Source organism: Balaenoptera ricei, chromosome 20 (genome assembly GCF_028023285.1).
Source record: "Balaenoptera ricei isolate mBalRic1 chromosome 20, mBalRic1.hap2, whole genome shotgun sequence".
Classification (NCBI taxonomy): Eukaryota; Metazoa; Chordata; class Mammalia; order Artiodactyla; family Balaenopteridae; genus Balaenoptera; species Balaenoptera ricei.
The window spans coordinates 63,564,551-63,585,187 of NC_082658.1; the positions used below are offsets into that span (position 1 = coordinate 63,564,551).

Genomic DNA, 20,637 nt, shown 5'->3' on the forward strand with positions numbered 1-20,637 from the left:
TCATCCATGCTCTCAGTTCTCCAGCTCAGGTGAGGTATGTCATTTTCATGTATACTTCCATGTGCCTGTACTTAGGAAAGAGGAAATATTTAATGGAAATTTTCCGGGTTTCCCTGGTGGCGCAGTGGTTAAGAATTCGCCTGCCAGTGCAGGGGATGCGGGTTCAAGCCCTGGTCCGGGAAGATCCCACATGCCGCAGAGCAAATAAGCCCGTGCGCCACAACTACTGAGCCTGCGCTCTAGAGCCCGCGAGCCACAACTACTGAAGCCCACGCGCCTAGAGCCCGTGCTCCGCAACAAGAGAAGCCACTGCAGTGAGAAGCCTGCGCACCACATCGAAGACCCAAAGCGGCCAAAAATAAATAAATTTATATAAAAAAATTTTCCTTCTATCAGTGTGGCAAGTTACACAGTTTTGTTTTTTTAAAAACAATTAGACAACTTCTGATTTACCTGGATCTGAATTAAAATCACCTCAAATGTGTTCGAGAATTCTAGTAGTTGCCAGTCATGACTATTTAAGGAAAAAGTAACTCTCTTGTGGGCTCCTGAGGTGGACACTATTAGATTTCTCCCCGAATAGTGATTCACTGAAACACCGCATTATTTTGAAACTTTGATTTCCAGAGGGCCCGGTGTTTAGGGCCTGGTCCCGCGTTCGCAGGGCACTCACGTGAACCCCTCCTGTCGTGTTGGGGAGGAGGGCCCTCACTCCCGGCCCTCACACCTGCCCTCGTGTGTTCTCTTGGTTCCGGGGCTAGAGCTCTGCAAACCTAGGGAGGGAAGAAGCAGGCCCCCCTGCAGTCGGCTCTGGACCGGGCCCGGCAGGGTGCTGGGGATCTGCCTCACTGCAGCCCCCGTGTCCACATGGCAATACAGCCCAGGAGGCAGGCCTCCCCCTCCACACAGTCGGGGACCCAGTTCCACTGGGCACCTCCTCCAGCCACCTACATTCTATGAATCCCTTGGGAGACTTTTTTCCCTTTTCTAACGTGTGGTTAATGGCTCTACTACATTGTTTCTATTAAACTGGCCAGCCGTTTCTCTCGACAGCAGTTGCTTCTGAAAATCTTGGGTCAAGGAGATGAGTGGCCTCGGTTGTTACTAGAAGTGAGCACGAGAGCCCGCATGCTGAGCAGACGCTGCCTGGCGCTGCCCGTGTCTCGTTTTTGAATAGTTACCAGAATCTGTTTGCGCGAATAGTTAAGATAGGCTTAGCCATTCCTTGGAGTTAATTCTCAGCGGCAGCTCACTTTGTGAACACGTTCACTTATGAATACCTGTAGCATTTTGATGGTGCCAGAAGATGGTGAGCTTGCACCTAGGCAATTAGGGCAGTTTCTGAGGTCCAAGGATGTAGCCTGGGGTTGGTGTTCATTAGTGGACCTACTGTTTCTCTGTGGACTCTTGAAGTGTGTACTTCATGTTTTCATGGTACTCTCAGATGTTAATAAGTACTCCAGATTAACGAGAATAACTGATCACCCTCAGAATTCACTACTTGCATTATATGTGTTTCTATTTGTATTGGTGCCCAGTGGAACCCTGCCTCCCCTCAAAGGGACAGTATTCAGCTTTTAGTCTAGACTTTCTTAGGCGAGTATGCTTGGTCTGCGAGGTCTCCAGTTTGAGATATACCGGTATAAGGTATTCTTTAAAGAAATATCTGGTTGCATGTGTTTGAAATGACAGTAGATGTTTTCTGAGCCAAAGAATGGTACTAAATGGGCAATAATGGAATTTTTCCGGCCTGCATGGAAGGCACCTTCTTTACTTTGTTTAGTACATTGGAATCCCAAACAAAGCTGGATGATAGAACATTCCTGGGAAGAATCCTAACTAGCCTTAGTAACAGGATATAATAATGCCTGTGTCATCTAACCAGGGACAAATGCTTTACTTTTCCAGCACATAATTTAGCAGAGGGTCTTATAAAGCTCTCTTAGCTTTTTAAGCGTGGCATTCACAGGTGGACCGTCCTTGTTCACATTCCCTCCTCTGTGTATGCCAATGGTCAACTTGTGTTCTAATTCTCTCCTATTACTTGCTTTTCAAAGATGCAGTTTTGGATTTGTAAATTCTAAGTTTCTGGGTTGCAACTTGAAACAGTAGCCAATTTGTAGAAGAAAACTGTTATTTGCATGTAAGCCTGAGCAGTTTTGCAAAGGGCCCAGAGAAAATAAATGACACGGTAAATCAGATACTTGTGAATGGGGAAATATGATGGCTACTCTTTTTAGGCAGTTAAATTACTTAACGGTGGTGCACAAAGACAAAATCCTATCTGTATCCTGTCCTAAAATGAAAAGCTGAAACCAGAGAACTTTTGCTAATTGTAAAAGGCATTTAATAAGCCTGTATCCATAATGGACTGTTAAAGTTTATTATTAGACTAAAAAGTAGCTGCTTGGGGTTTAAGAAGCAGCTAGTATTAGATTAAAACACAAGCAAGCTATCAGTTAAATTCTAATTGGGGAGGAGAATTTTTTTAAAGTTTTCTGAAAGTGCTGTGATAAAAAATGCAAAATAAACACTAGGGTTTTTTTTTGTTTTGTTTTTTTAAGAGATAATATTGGACTAGTAATTCTTGCCTTGCAACTGGCCAGACACCTTATACGTAGAGTTGACTGTCTTAATAACCCAAAACCTCAACGTGATGGACAAGTCCTGCACAAGTTCTCCTTCTGAAATATTACCCATTACTTGCTTGCTGCCGTTCAGCAGCTTGTCAGACTCCCAAACTGTTACACATATCTAAAAACCCAGGAAATGTTGTCTTGGTTGCTGCAAGAAATGAAAGCTGGGATTATTATTTATTCTTATAACAGGGAACCTATTATAGTACCCTTAAAATAATGACATGATTAAAAGTGTTAGATCCAATTTGCCTACAAATAAAACATACCTCTTCCTTCTGAAACTGAAAACTAATTCAGGGACATGGTGGTTTTGACTCAAAGATAAAAGCCCAGCTGTATTCTATAGCTACACAAGGGCATATGTTAGGGAGAGTGCACCTGAAAACCTCAAAGGACATTTTCACAGTGAGACTTTTACTTTTCTCTCTTCGCTTGGCTCTGTGGTCTTGGCAACCGGCATCCGTGAAGGACCCCCCTCAGTCTGGATGCTCAGCTGTCAATACATCCCCAGTAAAGCCCCTTCGTTTGGCAGTAGGAAGGCAGAAAAGCATCAAGAAATCTTTAATTCTGATTGAGCCCATTTCAGTGATGGAAAAACATGTTCTGGACTGTAAATGCCAGGCAAGAGTACATCCAGCACTTTTGGTAACATTTCTTAAGATTCCTGTTATGGGATAGAAGCTCTGAGTTTAGCATGGTATTTCATTTAGTTGAGCATTATTGGGGATTATTGCCAGCTATACTTCGTGAACACTGCTGCTGAGTTTTGATCGCCTTTACCACTGATAAGCTGGGTTACATTTTCTGACCTCTGAGATGTCTCTTTTGTTGAATGTCCCTAAAAGTTTATCCTCTTTGAGTCAGTTTAACCGTTGGTACAATTCACTAATTCAAGGAATTGGCATGTAGTTGTTACTTTTAAACAGATTTATAGATTTATTTGAGAAAGCACCTCCAAACGTGGTGCTGGGAAAGATATTAATGGCATAAATTGGGTCCAGCTGCCGTCGAATGCGCGTTGAGTTTTATTGAAAATGGCAGTGGTTGAATAAACCTTCTTTCACTTGGGACCTCCATTAGCCTATCATCATGGAAATAAGGATAATCTGAGCAAGATGGTGTCCTCCAGTGACAAACTGAGGAAGTTAATTCCTGGAATTAAAGTTACAAAATGAAAAAGAAATTTTTTTTCTTGGCTTAAAACCTGACTAACCAATGTTTCGAGAACACCTACCACTAAGAGAAAACGGGAAATAACAAGATTACAGTTGTTGGAAATGTTTTCTTTTACAAATTGGAAAGGCACAGACATACTAGGAGGCTGCAAACATTTCTGGAACCTTTCCACTAAGGCTTTCAAAGAGCATTTGGCAAACTCAGTAAAATTCAAGTATGTGAATTGTTGATGAGAAAAGTAAACCTAGAACTCAGGATACCGCTGTGGATCCCGTGGCCAGAGGACAGACTTTTCGAGGCCACGCCTAGCCCCGTAATCCCACGCCCACACTTCTTCACCTTTTACCACAAAGTAAAAGGAGGCAGAAAACAACGCGTCGTCCGTCCTTTCCTCGCGTCCCCGCTCAGGCACCTCGAAAGCCAGAGAAGCGGCCCCGCAAGTCAACCACCGGCCCTCAGCCTCGCCCTCGGCCACGTCACATCACGCCCTGAGGGCTTTCGGACTGATCTCTAAGTACACAGGCTGAATAAAAGGCGTCCAGGTTCAAGAAGATTATCACTCGATAACTATGTTTTTTTAGAAAACTTGACGCGCCCCTGGGTAGGTAAGAGAGGGAGCCAATCGCGCATGCGCGCCCCGCCCCGCCTCCCCCGGCGTCGCGCAGTTCGTGCGTCACCGGCCGACCGCCTCCCGCTCCTCCCCCTGCCCGCACGCTCCACCGAAGACTGGTTCCATCGGAAATTTAATGAAAACTAACGGTGAAACCAAAAGGAATTACAGCGTCCTTTATAACGTCGCGGCGTTCTCTTTCTTTCTTCCTTCGGTGTGGACTGGGAGTCCTAGGATAGATATATTTTTCCTCAAATCTCTTTAAAAAATTTTTTTAATTAAAGCATCCTCCCCCCTCCTGGAATGGTTTCCTCCGCCTCTCCCGCCCGCGCGGGCGGAACCACTCCGGGCTTCTCGGTGGGGGCACGGGCTGGTGCGGCGCAGGGGGTCGGGCAGCCACTCCAGCGTCCCGCCTGGCTTTGGAGCTGCTGGGCTCGTGCTGTCTTCCCGGGCTGCGAGTCTGGCGGGGATCCGCGTGCCTCGCGGGGTAGGGGCGTCGGACGGCCCGCTCCCCCACCACGGCCCGGGCGGTGGTACCGCCCGGCCGAGTCACGCGCCTCGAGGCGGGCGCGGCGGATCTGTGAGGGTACACGGTGAGGGGAGCTACTCCGCAGACCCGGAGGGAGGCCGAGGGTGTGGGGAGGGGGGAGGGACGGAGACCCAGCAGGGGGGCGCGGCGCGACGCGACGCGACGCGACGCGACCTGGAGCTTGGAGCCAGGGCGGCTCCCCGGCCTGTCCGGTCAGTCGGGCGGCGCGGTCCAGGGCGAGGGGGGCCGAGCCCGCCGGCCGGGGAGGCCGGGCTGAGGGGCGGGGGGCGGGGTCCGGCGACCCTGGAGCTGAGGGGGCGACCAGTATGGCGGGTGCGGTCGGGCGCGGCCTGGTTGCGGAAGGGGTGGGTCGCGGCGGCCGGAGGCACTGGGTCTCCAGCGCGGGGATACTTGGCAGCCCTGCGGGGGCCCTCGGAGTGGCCGGGGGACCCGGGTCTCCGAGAGGACATGCTGAGGCGCCAGGTTACCAGTGGTTGAGTGACAGTGGCGCGACGCCGCGGTGCCTTCGGGTGTCACACGCCTGTCCCCCGTGCAGGAGGCCGGGCCGCCGTCGGGGAGCTGCAGCGTGTCTGATGCGGGTCGAGAGCTGCCGTGCTCAGCGCCTCCTTAACCCTCCGTGGTCCTCGGGCGGACCGCAGTGGGGTAGAGGGACCCGGGCCAGGGTGCACCGCGGAAGAGGGTCGTGCTCACGTCACTGTCGCGGTGGGAGGGGGCGTGGACAGGACCCTACCCTTCAAGGTATAATGTTGAGCTTGTCGGGCGGGGGAGCGTTTCTGCCTCTTGGTTTCTGGAAGGCTGGTTGGAAAGGAAGGACTTCTGGGCATCCGACAGAGATTGGAATCGGAGAGTGAGTGGAGACCCGGCGTCATGCTGGCCGAGTTCGGGTGCCACGGGCCGTAGTTCTCTCCCAGGCCTGTGGGGGCTCAGCTTTAGGCTGGTGCCGAGAGAGGTATTTGGACCTGTTGGAGGTCACCTGGCTGCTCTGGGCTGGAGACGTACGTTTTTCCGCGTGCGTAGGTCTGGAGAGCTAAGTTTTATCTAGGCTGTGGCACCCCTGATCCCAATAGTGAGAACTCTTGTCAGACAGGAGTGCTTCTCATTTAAAACAAAGTAAGAGTAGCCCGTCCCACTTTGATCGTGGATGCTGGGAAGTAGCTTAGCAACATCATCTCTGCTCTCTCCTTCCCATGTGAGGGTGGGCCTGTGGTCGGAAGGGTTAAATGGGCATGAGGTGGGTGCTGCCCCCTAATAACCAAGAGCAGGAAGAGTGAGGACTTTATATTTTTAAATATCTTATGTTTTATATAGACGTTTAAGTATAAGTACTTGTGTCACAAGGGCTTCTTTATGAAACATTGCTGTAGACTTTGACCACAACATCAGCTTTCTGTCGCCTGCTGCTTACCAGGCAGGTGGCCTGCTGAATCATTCAGAACCACTTCCTCCGTGTGATGTTCTCATTTGAGGTTGGCTGTAAGCTGCTTGAATTTTTTTTTTTCCCCATGCCCCCTGCTCTTAGAATTGGCTCTGATTTTTTTTCCTTACCGAGAAAGCGTCAGGCCTTAGAGCTGAGGTGTTGACCGCCGTTGCACTGCCTGACTCGTTGGAAATGGCCTTGCTGGCTGTCCCTTGGGCGGGGTGGCGGCTGTGTGGCCCTGTTGCGTATAGACGTTCGTGTTGACGTCATCCACGAGCGTTCCCCTTTCTGTGGCAACAACCGTTCTCTCTCCAGGCAGCTCCTAAATTCACTTACTTGTCTGCCCGCCGTCAGCGTGGTGCCCGCTGTGTGTCGGGAACTGAGAGGGTGATGGCTGGGTGTGAGCGCTGCCGAGGGCCCTCCCCGAGCAGGGGGCATGGCGGGAGAGGCCGCGCGGTGAGGGGAAGTGAGCCGCTGGAGGTCTGGGGCGGCGTTCTGGGCCTTTCTCACCAGCCCTGCCCTCTTGGTCCTCTGCTGTTCAGAATCTCCATGGAACTCAGGGTCTTCCAGCTGAACGTCCTCCTGTCTTACACCGTTTTCTGTCCCGCTGCTCACCTCCCTCCGGGAGCCCCCCGTGCCCTGGCTCTCCACGCCTGCCAGCTGCCCCTCCTGTCCCCCGTCTGATCCCCAGATGTCTCTTTTGGGTTGGCTCCTACTGACCCTCGCGCTCTAGCCTGTGCCGGGCAGGTGCGGCGGCCCGCGTCACCTGAGTGGTTGACTGCAGACATTGGGTGGTGGCAGAGCGAGCAGGCAGGTAGAGAAGTGGCTCCGAGTGCGGCCGCCAGCGGGAGGCCTCTCGAGGGCCCGTGGCGGGACCCGCCGGGCCCGGTGGTCGAGGATGCCGCTCCCCGGGACCGCTCCGCGGACTCCCCGCCCCCGCCGTGCGTGTTCACACTGTCTGCTGCCCTGCTTCCGTCCTCCGGGTTCAGCATCCCAAGCAGGTGCCTCTGACTGGCCAGGCCACGCTCAGTGCGCCCGCCGACCAGGGGCTGAGCACAGAGCATGTCTGACCTTTGATTCTGTAATGGGGGGTGGCGTTCTCCAGAGAGAAGAGGGTTTGGATCCTGCCGGTGTCCACTACTCAGTCAGACATTGGTAACCGAAATTGTCCTTCACTGTTTTGAGCCCGGCTGTCCAAGAGAACTTCCTGTGGTGATAGAAATGTCCCTCCCACGGTCTGTGCTGTCCTTTTAAAATGGTGGCCGTGAGCCACATGTGGCTGGTGAGACAGGAAGGGGGCTCTTCATCGTCATTAATTCAGATCTGAGCTGCCACACGTGGCTCCCAGCTACTGTCTAGGATGCTGTGGTCTGGAGAAGACGTGTTCCCACTTTAGCCTGACTCCCAGGCCCTGCCGTGTCACACGTGTCACGTCGTCTGGGCTGTCACTGTCCCGCCTCTGTTTCTCCACTACCTGCTGGAGCCCAGTGGACAGGCGCCCCACCTTAAGGTTTCCCCGCAGAGGGCGCGTGCGCCTGCGTCCCCGCCACGCCCTCCCTGCCCTCTGCTGCCCTCCTCCAGGGCGATTTTGCTCCTGTGGTCTCCGGAGTGATACCGGACTTTGCCTCACTGCCTGTCCTCCTTTGTCACCTTGACCAGCTCTTCCTCCCTCGCACGTCTGAGCTCTGGGGCCCAGGTCCCCCAGCCCTGACTGCCCCACTCCCATCTCCCGTGGCCTGTCCTCATCATCTCCACTGGAGGCTTAGTAGGCGCTGCTCTCGGCCGCCTTCTCCTGTCTCCCACGTACGCTGCTTCCCTCTCTGTGCTCCACAGTCCGCCCGTGAGCAGCGTCTGCGTATCTCTTCGGGACACAGTCACGCTCTGACGGTCCTCAGCGCCTTCCCCCACCCGCCCTGGCCCGGGCCAGCTGGCTTCCCTGCGTCCACCCTGGCTCCTGCACAGTGGCCAGAACGATCTTTTAAAATAACATTCTAATTTATTGTGTTTCTCATCAGAACCCACCGAAGGTTCTCTAATCTCTGAAGAAAAGTTCAGGGTCTTACCATGGCCTAGAAGGGTCCCTAAAATCCACCTTCTGCTTGTCTTCTGCTCTCGCCCCCCAGCTCTGCAGACATTCAGACCCCGTCACGGCCCCTCCTCAGCCCCCGTGGCGCCCTCTGTTCCTTCGGCTGTCACCTGGGAGCCCTTTCGTCCGAAACTACATCCCACCTCCTCCGGTGTTTCTCTGCCCTGGACCCCTGTCCTTGTGTCCCTAACGCGGTCACCGCACGAGAGGAAGCGGTGTGCCGCGCGTCCCTGCCCGCCTGGAAGGTAAGCTCCGTGAGGCAACATCACATCACCTGAAACGTCGCCCGGCACACGGGAGCCGCTCCGCTGCTGTCCATGGAACAGATGCCCCCAGGGCGTCGTCACGTGTGTGTGTGTCTCCCCATCTGCCCACCTCGTGGCCCTGCCGGCACGGTCCTGAGTGAAGGGTTTCTGTGATCCCGCGTTATGTTTCCCCTCCTCTTTGTCCTAACTCCCTGTGGGCAGGGATGGTGTCTGCTTTGTGTCGGGAGCCGCTCCGCTGCTGTCCATGGAACAGTTGCCCCCAGGGTGTCATCACGTGCGTGTGCGTGTGTGTGTGTGTGCACGCACGCGCGTGTGTGTGTGTGTCTCCCCATCTGCCCACCTCGTGGCCCTGCCGGCACGGTCCTGACTGAAGGGTTCCTGTGTGATCCCGCGTTATGTTTCCCCCCTCCTTGCCCTAACTCCTTGTGGGCAGGGACGCCGTCTGCTTTGTGTCTCCTGCAGCCGATGCAGTGCTGGCCCGGAGCGGGTGCTGGGCACTGCTGCCTGGCTGGGTGACCGGCCTCTGCTGGACAGAAGCCCGTTGAGGACAGCAGAGGTCGCTGGGCTCCGGAGCTGGCAGGCTCTGGGGCCAGCTCATGGCATTTCCCTCCTCTCCCCAGCAGGCCTGGCCCAGTCTCCAGGGCGCCATGAATGCCATCGTCGCGCTCTGTCACTTCTGCGAGCTCCACGGCCCCCGCACGCTCTTTTGCACAGAGGTCCTGCACGCCCCACTCCCGCAAGGGGCGGGGAGTGGGGACGGCCCCGGCCAGGGCGAGCGGGCCGAGGAGGAGGAGGGCGGCATCCACATGAGCAGCCGCGGCCGCGCCCACAGCCCGGCCGAAGGGGCCGGCGCGGAGTCCAGCAGCCCGGGGCCCAGGAAGTCGGACATGTGCGAGGCCAGTGTCTCCTGGGGCGTTGGGGCTCGGGCTTGACCTCCTGGGGGTGGGCAGGAGGCCGCACGGCGTGGCCGTGGCCTCATGGGCGTGGGCCACGTGGTGTGCGCTTGCTGCTTTCCTTCCCTCTGGTCCTTTCCCTTCGTCCCAGCTTTAGCTTTTTCAAACCACTCTGGGCCAGCAGACACTGGCCACCACCGTTGGGTCTGCCTTTCCAGCCTCCCCTCGCTCACTCGTGTCCATGTGCTGCCTCCTCGCCTCCCGTCCCCTCAGTCTGGCGTCCTCCTCGCGGGCACCCTGCCCACTTCGTGAGCTCTGGGGGATGAAGGTTAGGTCCCCGCACCAGGCCGCTTCTTCACGTGGAGCCCTGGGTCGGGACTGGAAGTCAGGGTGGCGTTGGCCCTGTCACTACAGGGTGGACAGAAATCCAGCCGTGTTAGCTTGGTTCCACTGAGAAGCAGTCGGTGAGCTCGAGCTTGACTGATTGATTGTGAGGGATCGAGGGCGGGGAGAAGAGGTGGGGAGGGCCCTCCGCTGTGATCGGCCGCTGCCTGTGATGGCGAGGCAGGCAGGCAGGAGGCCTGGGCGGCGGGGGGCCTTGGGGGCGTGTCCTTGAGCTGGAACGGCCTTGGGAGGCGTCCTGCATCGCCCAGGGAGGGGCTGGCTCCGGGGCCTCTGTGCGCAGTCCCAGGTTGGGGGCTGCCGCCGGGGCGCACAGCCTTGGCGCCAGCGTGACGGTGGCTTCAGAGGGGCAGCAGCCAGGGCCGCCGGTCCAGTCCCTTCCCCATGGCAGGGGGTCTGAGCGTGTGTTCTCAGGCGGCCACGCCAGTGCCAGAGTGTGGCAGCCTCCTTTGGCACGAGGTCCCTGCCAAGTGGTCGTGCCCGGATCGAGGACGGAGGCTCCGGGCCTCAGTTTTGCCGTCTGTGAGGTGGGGATTCTCCCGGTAACTCTCACAGGTTTGCTCCTTGGATTAGGTGAGGTGATGGGTACAGAGCTCTTCGGGATCCCTGCTGCGTAAGTGCCAGTAGATTAGGTCCGGTGACCTCCGTGCTCAGTAGATTCGATGCCCTCTGACGACCTTTGTGATGTGTGCATCCTGACTTTCCTGCTCGGGAAACACGGAAATCCTCAGTCAAGTATAACTCTAGGAGCCGGTTGTTTTTATGCGAAAACAGATTGAATTTTCTGCTTGAGGTTTGCATAAGAGTCAGCGCGCGTGTTGCCGGCTGACTGGTTTTCTTTTCTTTCTCGTGGGCAGGGCTGCCGGTCACTCGCTGCGGGACATCCTGGGTACATCAGCCATGACAAGGAGACCTCGATCAAGTACGTCAGTCACCAGCACCCCAACCACCCCCAGCTCTTCAGCATCGTCCGCCAGGCCTGTGTGCGGAGCCTGAGCTGTGAGGTGAGTACCCGTGACCCGGCGCCTCTGCGAGAGTCGGTCACGTGCACGCCAGCACGCTCTGAGCAAGCTCGGTGTCGGCTATGGGAAGGAAGGCAGACGGCAGCCCGGAGACGGCCGGGCAGGTCCTGGAGACGGCAGGGCTGGTCTCCGGAGTGAGTCACGTTGCACCCCGGTTCGTTGCTAACTTACCGTTTTAAGCACCAGGCTTTCATTATTCGTTCTTCGTGGACGTGTTGCTAAGGTGTGAAGTGTTAGTAGGTGTGTGGCTCCCATCACATGTCACCTTCTTATCGTCTCTGTCACGTCACAGCCTCAGTGCTCATCACGTGCTCTCTGAGCCGACCGAGGCGTGAATCTGTGTTTCTAAGACACGTGGCTGCCGTTGTCGAGTTGTGTTAGCTTCTGTGTCTTTGTCACAGAGAGTTCACAGTCTAGTCGCTCACACTTCCTGTCACTGCCCCACTTGATCGTCCTCACTCACTGCTGCCATGTGCCTGCCTGGCTGTGTCCCTGCTGGTGGGCAGCTGATGTTGTCTGGTGGGGTTGTGTGTAAGAGTGGGTGTGGTGTGAGGGAGACCCAGGTTCTCTCCTACACATAACACATGCAGATTTTTTATTACGTGGACTCTGCAGTGGCTGTTCGGACTTGCCAGTTCTTTGGTATATTCCAGATGAGTGATGTTGGCAAATCTGAGCCTGGGGTAGATATAATACTTGTATATGAATTATTTATGACTCAAGGTAAGAAAAATTAACGAACCTACTGGTCCTTGGGTTTCATGGTAACAAACGTTCTCTTTAGGAAGTTCCATCACAGGAGAGATGAAAGCAGAGTTTTCCTTTCTCATCCCTGCCCTTTCCACTCTCCCTGTAACTGGTGCTGGTTAATTATGGCAGAAAGAAAAGTCTGGGCGGGAGGGTTTGACTGCTGCAGCGTGCAGAGGGCGGTGTCCTGGAGCGGCTGTCCTTGTGTCCCAGGTGTGCCCCGGCCGCGAGGGCCCCATCTTTTTTGGGGACGAACAGCACGGCTTTGTGTTCAGCCACACGTTCTTCATCAAGGACAGCCTGGCCCGGGGCTTCCAGCGCTGGTACAGCGTCATCGCCATCATGATGGACCGCATCTACCTCATCAACTCCTGGCCCTTCCTGCTGGGCAAGATCCGTGGGATCATTGACGAGCTCCAGGGCAAGGCGCTCAAGGTGGCCCCGAGGCAGGGCAGTGGGTGGCGGGGAGGGAGGGCTCTGTGCGAGGGGCCAGGAGCAGGGTGGCGTTCCTGCCTGGGGGTCCCCTGGCCGCCGCGGAGTCGGAGTCGCGGCGATAAGCCCGGGGTCAGCCGGTGCTGCTGGCTTCAGTGGTCTCTCTCAAGTCTGTCACTGTCCTGCCTCTCGTTTGGCTCTGGCTTTGCTGCAGTCAGATGCCTAGTTTGATCCCCGCTGTCTCTGCTTCCTCTGACCGTCGTTTCAGCAGCCTGTCCGCTAACGGTGTGGCAGACCCGCACCTACCGTGCATCTCCAGCGACGGCCCTGCACCTCCGGGGCCGCCCAGGATAGGCCGGTGGTGCTCTGGTAACAAGGAGTGCTTCAGCCCCAGCGGCTTGTTTCTGTTCTGTGTCCATCGCAGGCAAGCAGGGGTCCGCTCGCTGTGGTCAGGCTGGAGTGGCGTTGCTGCTCAGCTGCCTGCTGGGGTGCGCAGGTGGGGCCGGAGGCCTGGCTCCTCTCCCCTCCTCGCAGGAAGTGGTCACGTGTCCCGCCCACACAGGGTCTGAGCAGCGGACGCCCCCCGTGCCTGGGAACGGGGGTGCCTGGAAAGCGTGGACGCCCCCTGAGCCCCGTCAGGTGCCGACTCATCGGCGTCGGGGAGGCTGCAGGAGAGACTCCTAACTGAGCCTCTTCTCGGGCGGCTCCTGATCCAGCTGGGGGACAGAGCTGTTCTCTCTGGGATGAGACCGGGGACCCTGCTTTGCTCTTGGTCCAGAGAGCAGACTGGGGCCTGGGCTGCCGGCTGGTCTTGTTGTTAAGGGTCTTTCCCCTTCCCCTTGTGTGTCAGGTGTTTGAGGCGGAGCAGTTTGGGTGCCCGCAGCGTGCCCAGAGGATGAACACTGCTTTCACACCGTTCCTGCACCAAAGGAACGGCAACGCTGCTCGCTCGCTGACGTCCTTGACGAACGATGACAGCTTGTGGGCGTGCCTGCACACCTCCTTCGCCTGGTAACCAGACTCGGTCTTCTCGTGGCTGCTGGGGTGTTGGCCGGACTGTGCCTAGGTTGGGGGGGGACAGTTGCTGACAGGCCTGTGCTGTGACGCGTGAGTCCTGAACTGGGTTCGGTCCTCCTCGCCTCTGAGTGCATGGAAGTCGCGTTTAGGCGGAGCTCACGTCCCAGCGATACTTTTCAGGTGAAGTTCCTAGACCAAGACTAGCGGTCTCCCTTTTTGTGAGCAGCAGTGAATGCTTGTCTCGCACAGCGCTTGTGAGTCAGGACTCGGAGCTGGGCTGAGCTGGGCCGTTCTGGCCCTGGTTCTCAGGCGGAGCTGCTGTCGTCTGAAGGCTGGGCTCCCTCGGGGCCGGCAGGTTGGTCTGGCCGTGGGCGGGAGGCCTCTGCTCCTCGCCGTGGTCGTGCGGGTGATGCGGGGAGAGTGAGGTGGACTCTGCTGGCTCTCGCGACCCAGCCTCAGCGCACACAGGCCCTGCCTGCACCTGCTCTTGTTAGAAGTAGCTCAGCCTAGGTGGGAGGGGAGGACCGGTCTCCGCCTTTGGAAGGGAGGAGTATCGACAGATTTGTGGACACACTTAGGAACCACCACAGTCTGTCCTCCGGCCACAGATTGTTTCTGTTCCTCCCACTGCAGGATGCGTTCCTTCCAAAGACCCCCAGATTCTCATTCCTGTGCAGCACCACCTAAATCAGGTCCTGGTGTGGGTGACGTCCTCACATGTAAATCCTTGAGTGCAGCTCCTGAGAACCTGCAAACTAAAGAGAAAAATATTTGTCTCCCCCACCCGACATACAGTTCCTCTTGTCTTTTAGAAATTATTTTAATTTGGGAAATTTTCAGACAGACCCAAAGTATAATACTACAGCTAACTTCACACGCTCCTACTTTAGCAGTTAGCGACATTTTACTGCTTTTTCATCTGTCCTTCACTTTTTTTTTTTCTGGAATGTTTTTTAAAGCAAGTCTTAGTTGTATCACTTCAACCATAAACCCATTATCACATCCAACAAAATGGACTCATCGCTTAGTATCATGCAGCCCAATCCACGTTCACTTTTCCTGCTTTGCCTCAGAGTTGACCCTGGCATTGGGACCTGTGCACCACCACACAGGGCGCGGATCGTGCCAGGCCTCTGAGTCTAGAGCAGCGCCTCGTGCGCCTCTGCCCCAGCCTCCCTGCCTTCGGTTGGAGGCCTGGGCTGTGCGTCTTGTAGGAGCCCCTCTGGCTGGTCAAATCCTCGTGGTGGTACTTAGCTCGTTCTTTTATGCCCATGTTTTAACCAGTTGTTAGCTCAAGAGGGTTGATTGGCTTCGGGTCTGGTTTTCCTTTTGGCGAGAACACTGCATAGGTGGCACTTTGTTCCCAGGCTCCTGAAGGCGTGCGGCAGCCGGCTGACCGAGAAGCTCCTGGAAGGCGCGCCCACTGAGGACACCTTGGTCCAGATGGAGCAGCTTGCGGGTGAGCTGGGAGGTGCTCGTGCTGGGAGCCTCTGTCGGCGGTGGCCTGGGGTCGTTCCGTGCTCAGCTCCCCTCTCCTCCATCCCAGCAGAGAGAGCTGACAGAGGGGACCCCAGAAGCAGCGTCCATAAAAGCTGGCCCTTTGCTCTTCGTGGTTTTATTGTGATTTCCTGCCTCATCTTCCTTGACAGTCACGTGTAAGCGTCTGTCCGGGCAGGTTGGGAAAGACCACCCCCGGGGCTGTCGCTCTGGAAAGGTGGGTTGAGTGAGGCTTTTGTGTCGCTATTGTACAAGAAGCACTTACTCGGCCTGTCTGGATGGGGACCTGCTCTCTGCTCTTCAACAGTAAAATGCTGTGCTTCGTTCAGTTGGACCCGAGGTTTTCATCAGGGTGGTGGTTCCCAAGCCTCCTGGTAACTGGGCCTCCCTCCCCAGGTTTGCCATCAGATCTCCACATCTGGGTGTTCTAAGTAACTGCCCAGGGGAGTCTGGGAGTCTGCTTTTCTTTTGGAGATGATTGGATTTTCAGTGACATAGGTCCAGGATCTCAAATGTGGGGCGGGGTGAACGAGACTCATGATGCCTCTTGTGTGTCCTCTGTTACAACGTGCTGCTTTTTGCAAATGATTGACTTTAACAAGCTGGAGCTGTTTCAGGCTTGTTCCTGTCGTCCGGTGACTTGCATCTGAGCAGGCTTCCCTGCGAAGGGGAGGGCGGGCTGGTTCATTCAGGGCAGGGCTCGCTCAGCGGAGACAGAAGCGCGGTCCACTTTCGCGCCCTCACGGTACGGTCGGCCCGGAACCATTTATCGTAGCGATCACACGTTTCTAGGTTAGTGAAGGTGGCGAGGGCAGTCTGCTGGTGAGGTTTATTTGTACGGAGAGCCGCGGGTGTCGGGAGAGAGGAGTGCAGGCATGCAGTGCTCACTGTCACGGCTTGGACGGCGTTTTGGTCGCACGGTGAGCATAGGGCTTCAGAGCACACGCGGCAGCTGTACAGACGTGCCTTCCGCTCCGGGCTCCAGGACGTGTGCGTGTGCTGTGTGCACGGCAAGGCCCCTTCCCTCGAGCCGTGCAGTGAGGGTGCTGCAGGCCTGGGGTTGTCGTGACGATGAATTGAGGTAGCAGGTATTGCTTTCTGTAAGACGGGGAGAACGGTACTGACCCAGGGCAGGCGAGAGGATTAAAGGACAGAATGTGTGGACGTCTTCAGGGTAGCGCCCACACGCTGTACCGTCCTTACCGTTGACTTGACTTTTCCCGCCGGCAGTGGACACAACATAGCAGACTGAACGCCCCGGCCCACCCCAGGGCTCCAGTGGCGGCAGGTAGTGTAGACAGTTGGTCCGAACCAGAAATCAGTAGCTTTCTGGCCGGTTTAACCACGGGATGTCTTGGGCTGAAGTGGTCGTGTGCAAAGACTTGCATCCAGAGAACGAAGGAATCTAGGGCCGCACATTTCGTAACTGAATGTGTTGTCTGTCTTGCAGACTTGGAAGAGGAATCAGAAAGCTGGGGCAACTCTGAGGCTGAAGAGGAGGAGAAAGCCCCTGTCTTGCCCGAGGGGGCTGAGGGGCGGGAGCTGACCAAGTGCCCAGCGGATTCGTCCTTGCTCTCAGACTGTGGAAACTGGCAGCCCCGAAAGCTCTCTGTCTTTAAATCCCTTCGGCACATGAGGCAGGTAGGTGGTAAAGGGGTAGAGCCCGGATCAGAAACTCAGGACAAAGCCCTGTCCTCTCCTTCCAGCTCATCTCCATCCAGCACACTTTGTCCTTTGGGTCTGTTGTGTTCAGGGGTGACCATGAACCTTCTTGGTGGGTGGCTGAAGATGACAGGGGGCATCTGGGGTGTCTTAGCCCCAGGCTCGGTGAGGATGGAGGGGGTTTCTCTAAAGAAAGGCCCAACGGTTGGCTTCTCATAGTTCTGTAATCTTGTCATTCTGGAACCTTCTAAAGGAATTGAACAGCATTGTTGGTTTGCGCACAGCATAGATGCTTTGCAAATTGAAAACAGTGGCCTTCCTTACAAAGAATTGGAAACAAGCTGAACGTACGACCCTGGGAATCGCATCCGCGCGATGGCCCGTCGTTCGGTAGGGGCAGGAGCGTGCCCTGCAGTGGGGGTGGGGTGGGGGGGGGGCGGGTGTGACCGTCGGGGGTGCTCGCCGACGCCACGGGTCTCACCGCACGGGAGGGCAGGGGGGGTGACCACTAGCTCACAAAGCAGGCTGTCCTTCCTTAGACTCTCTCTCTGTTTACTTTTACATTGAGCATGAATTCTATCAGAAAACAGTTATTTCTATTTTGGAAAATGAAGTAAAGCCTGATTTACCAGCAGGTGTTCTGTGGGGCTTTGGGGTGAAAACCATTCATTCAGATCATCCTTGATTTGGCTGCAGTCCTGTTGATTACAGTGGGTTACAGCTAATGGATTGCAGTGGGAGGGGATCTTGAGTTCCACCGGAGGGGGAGTCCTTGGGGGCTGGTGGGCTTTGCTGAAAGGCAGTGTTACAGCCTCCTCTCTTTTTCTGGCCATGTTCACAAGCCCTAAGACAACAGGCTGAGCTCTTCTAGAATGTCAGTGCCGTGGAGTTAATTAGAGTTGATTAAAGCAGGATAAAAACAGGACAGATGAGGAAGTCACAACCCCTAGATTGAGAGACTCACAACCCCAGAGGACATGGTTTGAGGCTGGGGCTCCGGACGTGGATCCGCTCAGCAGGGCAGCCCTGGGCTGCCGGCATCGAGACCGAGCTCTTCCTCGGTGCTGAAGACTCACAACCCTGGCTCTCTTTCGAGTGGTTAGGCCAAAGTTAAGGGTGTAGAGAGAGAAGGTACATGTTGCAAAGAGCTAATACTTTGCTTCAAGTCTTTAAAAATAGAACTGGGTAAAAGATCTTGAAGTATACAAGAGCTCTGGGGTCGGACCTTCAGGTGTGAGTACAGGGCCATCCCTCCTCCTGGTTTCGGGCAAGTCACCCAGCCTCCCCGAGAAGATAGGTGACTTCCTTTCTCCTGCCCGTCTTCCTTCACTCTACAGAGAAAGTTTCTAGGCGAACACACAAATAACTTCCTCTGGACAGAAAGCAGTGCACCGTGTTTTTCAGGTCCTGGGTGCCCCATCTTTCCGGACACTGGCCTGGCACGTCCTCATGGGGAACCAGGTGATCTGGAAAAGTAGAGACGCAGACCTTGTCTATTCAGCCTTTGAAGTTCTTCGGGTGAGAGGATCTTCTTTCCTTCGTGTTTTGTGGCAGGACGGTATTGGCCTAGTGGGTTTTTAAAAAATCTGTTAAGATGTGTCAGAGACTCGTTGCAGACGTTCATGCCTGAATCTAAGATCTGTGTTTTTCTCCAGTGTTAAAAATGGTATTCATCTGTGCTTTCACTGTTGAGGGCCCAAGTTCTATCCCTGGTCAGGGAACTAAGATCCCACAGGCTGTGCAGCGCGGCCAAAAAAAAAATGAAAGAAAAAAAAAAGGTAGTCATTTTTGGCTTTGATTTTGAGCAAGGAGTCTGTGCTGTCCTGGTAGACTGACCGCTCTCCCATCCGCCCTTCCCCAAGCCCCGCGTCCCTTTGAGAAGCCACCTGTGCCACAGAGGCAGGCCTGGGTCCCTGCGTGGTCCTCTGCACAGAGCCTGATGGATGGGCCGGCCGGAGTGCACGTGTGGCGTGCTGTCTCCGTCCCACAGGTGTAGGGGGCGCCAAGGCCCAGGTCCGGCTCTGAGCGTGTGTGCGTGCCAGCCCTCTGCCTGGGCCCGTGAAGGCACAAGACGAAACACTCTCTCAGACAGCTTAGAATCCCTTTGGCGGGTGAGGGAAGAGACAAAGATCTGAGAAGTCGGAGAATGATGGATGAGTTAACCCTGCAGAGCGGGCCGGGATGAGAGGGGCCAGGTGGGCGACGCCTTCTGGGAGGAGAGGGCTCTGGACCGAGCTGCAGGGGGCTCGTGGGGTGTGGGTGAGGGACTCGGGCGGGGCAGCGCTCAGTTCTGGGTGGTTCTGTCCTTCAGACCATGCTGCCCGTGGGCTGTGTGCGCATCATCCCTTACAGCAGCCAGTACGAGGAGGCCTACCGCTGCAACTTCCTGGGGCTCGGCCCCCACGTGCAGATCCCTCCCCACGTGCTGGCCTCAGGTGCGTGCCGCGTAGGTCTGGGCTGAGCCGGGCTCAGAAGTGAAACCACGTGACTGGACCTCAGCTGCGGGTTTGAGGGCGATGCCTGCGGGCCTCATGCGGGAAGACCCATGTTGCAGGACCAGCTTTCCCCGTGACATTGGCTTCTAGTGTCTGTCTTGAAGACGGGTGAGGGTGGGGCTGGGCAGCTCACGGGTCCCAGTCCTGGGGCCCTGAGGGGGGTTCAGGAGGCCCGCTGGACTGAGCCCCCCCGCCTCGTGGTCTTCCTTCCTCTTCCTGTTCTCCTGTTTTTATCTGCCTTAAGTCCGTCCCTGGTGCTCTTCAGCTCGGTGGCCCTTGCTCTGCTCCCCTCCGCCCTGAGGACTGGCGAGCTTACTGCTCTAGACAGAGAGCCAGGGAGCTGATCGGCATACCTCATGCTTGGTTTCGGGGGGTCAGGAGTCAGCACATCCCTTTGTGGGTGCACGTCCCTGCATCTGGCACATCTAGGCCTCCTCCAGGCACATCCGTGAGCGCGGTGGGAAGGTTGGTCACAGAGCTGTCACTCTCTCAGCAACCAGGCTGGGCCGTGAGTCCAAGAGGCAGCGTTGAGAACACAGGCTCTAGTCTCAGAGATGGGCTTGATATTGTTACCACCACTAGCCGTGTGACCTTGTGCAAGTCACTTAGCTTCTCTGAGTCTGTTTCCCCGTCTGCAAAATGGGTTACGTTGTAACAGGACCACTCTCCCAGGGCTGTTTAGTATTAGACCAATGGAGGTATACGCAGTAATTTGTAGTAATATAATACAGTGCATTATTAGCTTAAGTGAGTCAAAAGTGAACCCTTAACTCTATTCACAAGCTACGAAAGATTTTAAGTGCCAGAGTGTTCAGCTGAGGAGGCTGGAGTTTTCCCCAGATGATCTGAGATGATTGGGAGGCACAAAATGAGGGGCTTGGTCCCGGGGTGAAGAGCACTTGACAGGCAGCGTGTGTTGTGTCGCCGCAGAGTTTGCTGTGGTGGTGGAAGTGCACACGGCCGCTCGCTCCAGCCTGCACCCGGCCGGGTGCGAGGACGAGCAGTCCCTCAGCAAGCACGAGTTCGTGGTGACCAGTGGGAGTGCTGTAGCCGCAGACCGAGGTGGGTGCCGCTGAGCGGGGCTGCTCTCTCCCCGGCGAGCGGGCTGGGGGGAGGGCTGAGGCCGCCCCTGCCCTCCCCGTGCTGACCCCCCAGCTGTGCCCCGCTTGTCCCCAGCTGGCCCCACCATCCTGAGTAAAGTGGAAGCGGCTTTGACCAACCAGAATCTGTCGGTGGACGTGGTCGACCAGTGCCTCGTCTGCCTCAAGGAGGAGTGGATGAAGTAAGCAGGCGCCGCCTCGGCCCCTAGAGTCTGTACTTTCAGGGGAGGGCTGGGCTGCCGGCAGCAGGAGAAGCAGGAGCCGTTTCCAGAGACAGAGGTGAGGCCGTGGCCACTGCGGGAGGGGCTGCAGAGGAGAGGTGCAGGGCTCCACCACTTGCTGAACTGGCTGGGTGACCTTGAGCAGGTGAGCCCGCACCCCTGAGCCCCAAGCTGCTCTGTGCTCTCCAAGGGAAGCACTTATTTTTGATGCTCAGTTAACTTAAGAATTGGAAGGTCGGGTAGCAGATGTTCCCTCCTTATTAAGCACGTTACTGTATTTCCTCCCGCCTTCTTAGTAATTTTCTGTCAAATTTAGTTAGTCAAACATTGTTCTGATTTCAGAGAGTACAGTGGAGCTTAGGAGCCACCTGTCCCTTTTATGAATGGGAGGAACATTTGTCTTTT

General features: G+C 55.9%; 1 protein-coding gene across 4 annotated transcripts in view; it reads left to right on the forward strand.

The window, feature by feature from the left end:
* The first annotated feature begins 4,918 nt into the window (after positions 1 to 4,918).
* The window catches only part of FLCN (folliculin), a 57,263-nt gene continuing 41,544 nt past the window's right edge, over positions 4,919 to 20,637 (forward strand). For 2 of the 4 annotated variants that reach the window (XM_059908742.1, XM_059908739.1), the window contains exons 1-12: positions 4,919 to 5,018; positions 8,516 to 8,723; positions 9,365 to 9,640; positions 10,897 to 11,043; positions 12,022 to 12,243; positions 13,091 to 13,251; positions 14,625 to 14,716; positions 16,205 to 16,395; positions 17,821 to 17,934; positions 18,728 to 18,851; positions 19,842 to 19,973; positions 20,088 to 20,193. In XM_059908742.1, coding sequence (XP_059764725.1) covers positions 9,392 to 9,640; positions 10,897 to 11,043; positions 12,022 to 12,243; positions 13,091 to 13,251; positions 14,625 to 14,716; positions 16,205 to 16,395; positions 17,821 to 17,934; positions 18,728 to 18,851; positions 19,842 to 19,973; positions 20,088 to 20,193 — 1,538 coding nt within the window. In that variant the 5' untranslated portion in view covers positions 4,919 to 5,018; positions 8,516 to 8,723; positions 9,365 to 9,391. Of the gene's footprint in view, positions 5,019 to 5,081; positions 5,167 to 8,515; positions 8,724 to 9,364; positions 9,641 to 10,896; positions 11,044 to 12,021; positions 12,244 to 13,090; positions 13,252 to 14,624; positions 14,717 to 16,204; positions 16,396 to 17,820; positions 17,935 to 18,727; positions 18,852 to 19,841; positions 19,974 to 20,087; positions 20,194 to 20,637 lie in introns of those variants that run through there. The other 2 variants (XM_059908741.1, XM_059908740.1) reach the window with 2 other exon arrangements.